The sequence below is a fragment of the Salmo salar genome, chromosome ssa01 (assembly GCF_905237065.1).
Source record: "Salmo salar chromosome ssa01, Ssal_v3.1, whole genome shotgun sequence".
Taxonomy (NCBI): Eukaryota; Metazoa; Chordata; class Actinopteri; order Salmoniformes; family Salmonidae; genus Salmo; species Salmo salar.
Genome location: NC_059442.1, coordinates 17,616,872 through 17,625,522, shown reverse-complemented (window position 1 = coordinate 17,625,522; position 8,651 = coordinate 17,616,872). Strand labels below are relative to the sequence as shown.

Genomic DNA, 8,651 nt, shown 5'->3' with positions numbered 1-8,651 from the left:
GCTCTAGAGCAGATCTCAGTCTTGGCAGTGAAGGAGCAGCTCACACTGGAGGAGGTGCAGCAGGAGGAGAGCCAGATTGAAGAGCTGTGCGAGGAGTATGTTCAGGAAGAAGACATGTTTGTTGTGGAGATTATTAGAGATGGAGCTGCGTCTCTCGACGGCCTGGCCAAACTCATCACAGTGGAGGTGAGTGGGAGAGAAACTGTCTGGGTAACCCTCCCTGGGACTGTTGTCCAGTGACACACTGTTGCTGATTATCTGAACAAAGGGGTTTTATTGCTGTGTGTTTGAGAAGTCTGACGTGACCTGTCTTTATGCCAACTCATCACTTCTCTACGCAGCTAGAGCCAGAGTTGCTGGAGTCTAATGGCATTATATAGCCATTTTGTTGGAAATTAGTGTTTCCCTAGGCAGTGTGTGTGTTGGAGTGAAATATGGCTGCTCAGAGGAGTGGCCCATAAACCAGGTTTGGCTGTTACACTAAGAGAAACTTTTACGCGCAGATGTGAGTTTTCTGGCTACCCAAAAACTCTTCCCCCCTCTCTCTCTCCCATCCTGTTGTAAGGTAGTATAGCAGAGTGAAGAAACAGTGGTAATTGTTATGGATGAGGTGTCTTCCTGTGAGGAGACCGAGGGTAAGAGTCTGTAATTAGCACGCAGACAGTGTTAAGTTCCCCGGGGGAGGGGGGTTGATGCTCATTTACTGCCTTTCTATACAACTAAAACACTTTTTGGAGAACAGCAAAAATGACCCCAGCCATTATCACCTTGGCTGCTGTTGGTTCATCCTGTTAGCTATACAATTGAAATGGGGAAATATTATCAATTATTCGCATTGATGAAAACGTACGACATTTTAATGTAGGCGTACAGGGAAGATGTTCATATTGAAACAGTTCCTAACTTGTTTGATAAGATTAGTAGGGATTTTGTCATGGGACCCAGACCCTAAGTTTGGGAACCACTGTGTTAACTTCTCTCTGCTTGCTTTCTCACTCCTGTTTTCCCCTGCATGCATTGCAGCCTGCCTCACCAATGTCTGTCTCAGTAGCCTACGCTCTGTAAAGCAACGTTATGAGACTGTATTAGCGTATTTAACGTTAGTTTCTCACTTCATCCTTCTAGCTGGTTAAGTAATACTAGCCAAAGCCCTTCAACATTACTGCAATAGAAGCGACTATTTACCAGTTGTGCAGTCATTCTCCTAAAGTCCGTTTTTGCTTGGGGGATGTCTAGACAGAGCAGGAGTCGCAGGATGGTGTCGCCACCAGCCTGTGTCGCGAGAGTGAACCGTTTGAAAGAGTGGTGAATGTGCTGCTCAAAAGGAAAATCCAGGAGACGCAGGCAAACATAACGAACAATCCATTGTTCGTGATTCCACTTGTTTGTAAAAAGAGTAAAGTTCCCCAGCAAAAAAACAAGTAATGTTGTTTAAACAGAAGGAGAGCGAACAGTCACTAACAACCAAAACCAGTGTGGTTTTTAGGAGGGGTTCTGAAAGACACTCATGGGGGTGTCCCCAGAAAGTTGCCTAGCAACAACAACTGGAATCTAACACACCTACCATGAGCACCAACTAAATTTGCCCAAGATAAAAAATAAAATAAAAACTTAATGACAGGAAACAAAAAAATGATTGCTAAGTGAAATCAGGAAAATCAGATAAAGGATTGTTCGTCTAAACCTCAAACTAAGGCGCACCAACTATAGGTGTTAACCCTCCATCTATCAAGACAACTGGAGCCCTGGGCCAGCACAGGTGTAACACCTTCCCACTAACGAGATGGGAACCAGCACAGGTGTAACACCTTCCCACTAACGAGATGGGAACCAGCACAGGTGTAACACCTTCCCACTAACGAGATGGGAACCAGCACAGGTGTAACACCTTCCCACTAACGAGATGGGAACCAGCACAGGTGTAACACCTTCCCACTAACGAGATGGGAACCAGCACAGGTGTAACACCTTCCCACTAACGAGATGGGAACCAGCACAGGTGTAACACCTTCCCACTAACGAGATGGGAACCAGCACAGGTGAAACACCTTCCCACTAACGAGATGGAAACCAGCACAGGTGAAACACCTTCCCACTAACGAGATGGGAACCAGCACAGGTGAAACACCTTCCCACTAACGAGATGGGAACCAGCACAGGTGAAACACCTTCCCACTAACGAGATGGGAACCAGCACAGGTGAAACACCTTCCCACTAACGAGATGGAAACCAGCACAGGTGAAACACCTTCCCACTAACGAGATGGAAACCAGCACAGGTGAAACACCTTCCCACTAACGAGATGGAAACCAGCACAGGTGAAACACCTTCCCACTAACGAGATGGAAACCAGCACAGGTGAAAGACCTTTACATTTACATTTTAATCATTTAGCAGACGCTCTTATCCAGAGCGACTTACAGTAGTGAATGCATACATTTCATACAATTCATACATTTTTTTTTTCTTCTGTGCTAGCCCCCCGTGGGAATCGAACCCACAACCCTGGCGTTGCAAACACCATGCTCTACCAACTGAGATGGAAACCAGCACAGGTGAAACACCTTCCCACTAACGAGATGGGAACCAGCACAGGTGAAACACCTTCCCACTAACGAGATGGAAACCAGCACAGGTGTAACACATACTGACTAACGAGGTGACACCACTTGGTGTGTCTACGTGCTAACGAGCTATACGTCCAACCTCAAAAAACATGCATGGAAAAACCATGAAGGAGACAGGTTAAAGAAGGATTTTTTTTTTTTTAAGAGACATGGATTGTGTATGTGTGCCATTCAGAGGGTGAACCAGCAAGACGAAAGATTTTAGTGTCTTTGAACGGAGTAGTTGGTAGTTGGTTCCAGGCGCACCGGTTTGAGTGTGTCAAGAACTGCAACGCTGCTGGGTTTTTCCACACTTAACAGTTTCCTGTGTGTTTCCAGAACGGTCCACCACCCAAAGGACATCCAGCCAACTAAAGTCAACTGTGGGAAGCATTGGAGTCAACATGGGCCACCATCCCTGTGCAATGCTTTGGACACCTTGTAGAGTCCATGCCCCAACGAATTGAGGCTGTTCTGTTGGAAAAAGAGGGTGCAACTCAATATTAGGAAGGTGTTCCTAATGTTTTGTACACTCAGTACAATACCGGCCACGTGCGCTCTATTATTTTGTATATTCAAATGTGGTCAGGACACGAAGTTAAAATATCAAAGCAACTGTGAACCAACTATATTAATTTGGGGGCATGTCGGAACACACAAAACATTCATGGACATTGAGCTAGCTTGCTAGATCATTGTCCTGGGAGATGAACATTGGTTTGTTAAGTCAGAATTTCTTGAAGTTCATAAAGGTGTTCCACAGGGGCTGATTTTTTTTTGGGGGGGGGTGCTGTTTTCTTCACTATTTATATAAACCCCCAGCACAAGGTGCACCTGTGTAATGATCATGCTGTTTATTCAGCTTCTTGATATGCCACACCTGTCAGCTGGATGGATTATCTTGGCAAAGGAGTAATGTTCACTAACAGGGATGTAAACAAATTTGTGCACAAAATTTGAGAGAAATAAGCTTTTTGTGTATATGGAGAACTTCTGGGATATTTTATCATGGGGTCAACACTTTACATGTTGCGTTTATATTTTTGTTCATTGTGGATGGTAGTATTATGTGTGCTATTGCCCTGACTGTTGATCTGGCAGTGTCAAAACTACAGCCAGATTTTAGAGCTATGCAGGAATCCCTTGCAGCATAAGAATGTTTCAGATGAACTACATGGTTTATCTTATCTGAGGGGGGAATGAGATCAACTGAATGTTGCAACCCTGTAGTTGATCAGCGGTCGTTCATGTCACACAGCGGTCACCAGCGCCTAAGACAAAGTATCTGAGTCAAAATAAAGAGGTTGACATAGGAGCAGTGTACGCTGACACCTAGTGGGGATACCTTGTCTGTGCACTTTGTCATAGGCATACACATCACTGCCCCTTTGTGTGTGTACTGCATGGTGAACTGTATGTATTTGTATTTATTATGGATCCCCATTAGCTGCTGCCAAAGCAGCAGCTACTCTTCCTGGGGTCCAGCAAAATTAAATCAGTTTATACAATTTTAAAACATTACAAAACATTCACAGATTTCACAACACACTGTATACCCTCAGGCCCCTACTCCACCACTACCACATATCTACAGTACTAAATCCATGTGTATGTATAATGTGTATGTTATCGTCGGTGTGTATGCATGTGTCTGTGCCAATGTTTGTGTTGCTTCACAGTCCCCGCTGTTCCATAAGGGGGTTTTTATCTGTTATTTTAAATGTAATTTTACTGCTTGCGTCAGTTACTTGATGTGGAATAGAGTTCCATGTAGTCATGGCTCTATGTAGTAATGTGTGCCTCCCATAGTCTGTTCTGGACTTGGGGACTGTGAAGAGACCTCTGGTGGGGTATACGTGGGTGTCCGAGCTGTGTGCCAGTAGTTTAGACAAACAGCTCGGTGCATTCAACATGTCAATACCTCTCATAAACAAAAGTAGTGATGAAGTCAATCTCTCCTCCACTTTCAGCCAGGAGAGACTGACATGCATATTATTAATATTAGCTCTCTGTGTACATCCAAGGGCCAGCCGTGCTGCCCTGTACTGAGCCAATTGCAATTTTCCTAAATCCTTTTTTTTTGTGGCACCTGACCACACGACTGAACAGTAGTCATGGTGCGACTAAACTAGGGCCTTTAGGACCTGCCTTGTTGATAGTGTTGTTATGAAGGCAGAGCATCACTTTATTATAGACAGACTTCTCCACATCTTAGCTACTTCTGCATCAATATGTTTCGACCACGACCGTTTATAATCTAGTGTTAGTCCAAGCAGTTTAGTCAACTCAACTTGCTCAATTTCCACATTATTTATTACAAGATTTAGTTGAGGTTTAAGGTTTAGTGAGTGTTTCGTTCCAAATACAATGCTTTTAGTTTTAGAAATATTTAGGGATAACTTATTCCTTGCCACCCATTCTGAAACTATCTGCAGTCATTTCAGTCGCTGTAGTAGCTGACGTGTCTAGTGTTGAGTCATTCACATACATAGAAACTCTGGCTTTACTCAGTCAGTGGCATGTCGTTAGTAAAAACAGCCCCCACAATAATTTTATCAGTTTCTCTCAGCCAATCAGCAGTCATTTGTGTTAGTGCTGTGCTTGTTGACTTCCCTATAAGCATGCTGAAAGTTTGTCAATTTGTTTACTGTAAAATAGCATTGTATCTGGTCAAACACAATTTTTCCCAGAAGTTTACTAAGTGTTGGCAACAGTCTGATTGGTCGGTTATTTGAGCCAGTAAAGCGGGCTTTAGGTAGCGGAATGACTTTTAGGCTTAAATTGAAGATGTGGCAAATAGGAGTGGCAATATCGTCTGCTATCATCCTCAGTCATTTTCCATCCAGACTGTCAGACCCAGGTGGCTTGTCATTGTTGATAGACAACAATAATCTTTTCACCTCTTCCACACTGACTTTACGGAATTCAAAAGTACAATTCTTGTCTGTCATAATTTGGTCAGATATACTTGAATGTGTAGTGTCAGCGTTTGTTGCTGGCATGTCATCCCTAAGTTTTCTTATCTTGCCAATGAAAAGTAATTAAAGTAGTTGGCAATATCAGTGGGTTTTGTGATGAATGAGCCATCTGAACCAATAAATGAAGGAGCCGAGTTCGCTTTTCCCCCCAAAATGTCATTTAAGGTGTCCCAAAGCTTTTTACTATCATGCTTTATGTAATTTATCTTTGTGTCATAGTGTAGTTTATTTTTATTTAGTTTAGTCACATGATTTCTTAATTTGCAGTACGTTTGCCAATCGGTTGTGCAGCCAGACTTATTTTCCATTCCTTCTGCCTCATCCCTCTCAACCATACCATTATTCAATTCCTCATCAATCTAAGGGGATTTAACAGTTTTTACAATCATTTTCTTAATGGGTGCGTGCTTAACAGTAACTAGAATAAGTAGTTTCATAAATGTGTCAAGTGTAGCGTCTGGTTGCTCCTCATTACACACCACAGACCAGCAAATATTCTTTACATCATCAACATATGAATCACTACAAAACTTCTTGTTTTATGTGTGTATCCATATATGTCAGATGTATGTGTCTATTGTGTACAGAATATTTATGGCGTGTGTGTATGCTAACCAGTTGACCTGGCACTGACCTTGTCCCTCTGACCTCCAGATGACCCCTGCCCCTAGCCTGGTGTCCATCCTGAAGAGGAGGAGGAGTGTGTGTGTGGAGAATGTGTGTGTTGCTCCCTCCTCGGCCCTGCACAAACATCCTGCTAAGCGCAGGGTCCGCTTCAAAGTACCTGATGACGGCTTTGACCAGGGTGAGGGTGTGTTTGAGTCAGTGTATATATGCCCAACAATGGCTATAATCAAGTGTATGTGTCTGCATTCTTACTGTCACCCTCTCCCCCTGTCTTCTCCAGACAAGAAACAGTTCAATAAAGCGCAGTTAATAGACATCTAAACGTGTTGCTCTTCCCTCCTCCAGACCAGGTGGGCGGAGACTCGTGCCTGCTCCTCTTCCTGCTCTGCCTGGTCACCGTGGTGATCAGCCTGGGAGGCACTGCCCTCTACTGTGCTCTGGGCAACGCCCACTCCACCATCTGCACCGACTTTTCTCGGAACACGGACTTCTACCTCGCACAGCTGCATCGTGGAATGGATCAGCTCCGACACTGGCTGACCCCTGGGTTTTAGCTGACCCCCAAGGAAGAGAGAAGATAGGAGGATACTTTCCTTTCTCCAACTTGGACAGGATTTCTCTCCATGTCCTCCCGTTTTCCTATCTCTCTCTCTGTCTTCACTGGCTGACCAGTTAATGTGTGTGATGGGAAGTGTATGTGGTACTAGTAGCCTGCAACCACACTAACAGCAGCCTAAGACATCTGCAGCGCTGCCTAGTAGAACTGACATAGGACCTGTAATATACTGGACTACCTATAGATTTTAACTATACACTACTGGACATAGACCGACTCGGTGTCAGCCCAGAGGAAGGGATAGACTGAGCTAGACTCATTACCACTTACCTTGGATCCGCTCACTTCTACATGGAGACGTCTGGATCCTTCAGGCATGGACAAGACCGCTCACATGCGCAAACAAGAAGCGGCCGGTCAGCCTTTTTATGAAACCGCCGCGGCTCTTTGTTTATGGACTCCATTTCGAATGTGAACAATTCTGCTGTGGTCAGAAACATGAAATAATGTCTTAAAAAATATTATATTAATGAACGTTTTGTTTTAATGAAACAGATTTTACTTTTCTTTATGTTCCTGACTGTTGATTCTTACGGAGTATGTCAGGGTGTTTCTTTGGGCTGAAGTTAGAGGTTGCCCCTAACCACAGATCTGAGATCAAATCTTAACCTTATCCTCAACCAGAAGGGGGAGGAAATATGACTCTGTATCAGTAGTAAGGGCCAACTTCTACAACTTCTGTTTGAGGGTGTCTGGGATTATTGGGTTGTTTTGGGGTACAGGTTGTAACATTGGCCCTTGATGGTCCTCAATGACCATATATGCAACATGGACAAGAAACCAATACGTCTGTAATCGTGTTCAAGAATGTTTAGCGTCCTAAGGATCAGGTCGGTACTAGAAGAGGAATATCTGTTGAGCTGAGAATTGTCTTTGCTCAGGCATGTGTATATTTATCTTTATTTTAAAATAATTATGCGCATGATCAGTATTACACCGAGTGCATTACCTCCTGCGATCAATGGACTTGATTGATTTTTACTTATTATAATTTGTGCTCATTGTTATTTATTTTAATTTCAGGCTTTTTATTAGTCTATTTAATCTATGATCAAATCAAATGTATTTATATAGCCCTTCTTACATCAGCTGATGTCAAAGTGCTGTACAGAAACCCAGCCTAAAACCACAAACAGCAAACAATGCAGGTGTAGAAGCACGGTGGCTTGGAAAAATTCCCTAGAAAGGCCAAAACCTAGGAAGAAACCTAGAGAGGAACCAGACTGGCTGTACCGGGTGGAGATTATAACAGCCAGATCTTCTGGCTGTACCGGGTGGAGATTATAACAGAACATGGCCAAGATGTTCAAATGTTCATAAATGACCAGCATGGTCAAATAATAATAATCACAGTTGTCGAGGGTGCAACAAGTCAGCACCTCAAGAGTAAATGTCAGTTGGCTTTTCATAGCCGATCATTGAGAGTATCTCTACCGCTCCTGCTGTCTCTAGAGAGTTGAAAACAGCAGGTCTGGGACAGGTAGCACATCCGGTGAACAGGTCAGGGTTCCATAGCCGCAGGCAGAACAGTTGAAACTGGAGCAGCAGCACGGCCAGGTGGACAGCAAAGAGTCATCATGTCAGGTAGTCCTGAGGCATGGTCCTAGGGCTCAGGTCCTTCAAGAAAAGAAAGAATTAGAGAGCATACTTAAATTCACACAGGACACCGGATAAGACAGGAGAAATACTCCAGATATAACAGACTGACCCTAGCCCCCGACACAAACTACTGCAGCATAAATACTGGAGGCTGAGACAGGAGGGGTCAGGAGACACTGTGGCCCCATCCGACGAACAATGATGATCTGTTTTACTGATGATCT

At 43.8% G+C, this 8,651-nt stretch overlaps 1 protein-coding gene across 7 annotated transcripts in view; it reads left to right on the top strand.

Moving 5' to 3' along the window:
• The window catches only part of LOC106569575 (consortin), a 36,509-nt gene extending 28,435 nt beyond the window's left edge, over positions 1–8,074 (top strand). For 2 of the 7 annotated variants that reach the window (XM_014141185.2, XM_045714753.1), the window contains exons 11-13: positions 1–186; positions 6,240–6,390; positions 6,558–8,071. The exon at positions 1–186 is cut by the window's left edge and continues 440 nt beyond it. In XM_014141185.2, the coding sequence (XP_013996660.2) occupies positions 1–186; positions 6,240–6,390; positions 6,558–6,766 (546 nt within the window). In that variant the 3' untranslated portion in view covers positions 6,767–8,071. Of the gene's footprint in view, positions 187–6,239; positions 6,391–6,557 lie in introns of all 7 variants that reach the window. The other 5 variants (XM_014141103.2, XM_014141394.2, XM_045714762.1 and 2 more) reach the window with 4 other exon arrangements.
• Positions 8,075–8,651: the final 577 nt, after the last annotated feature.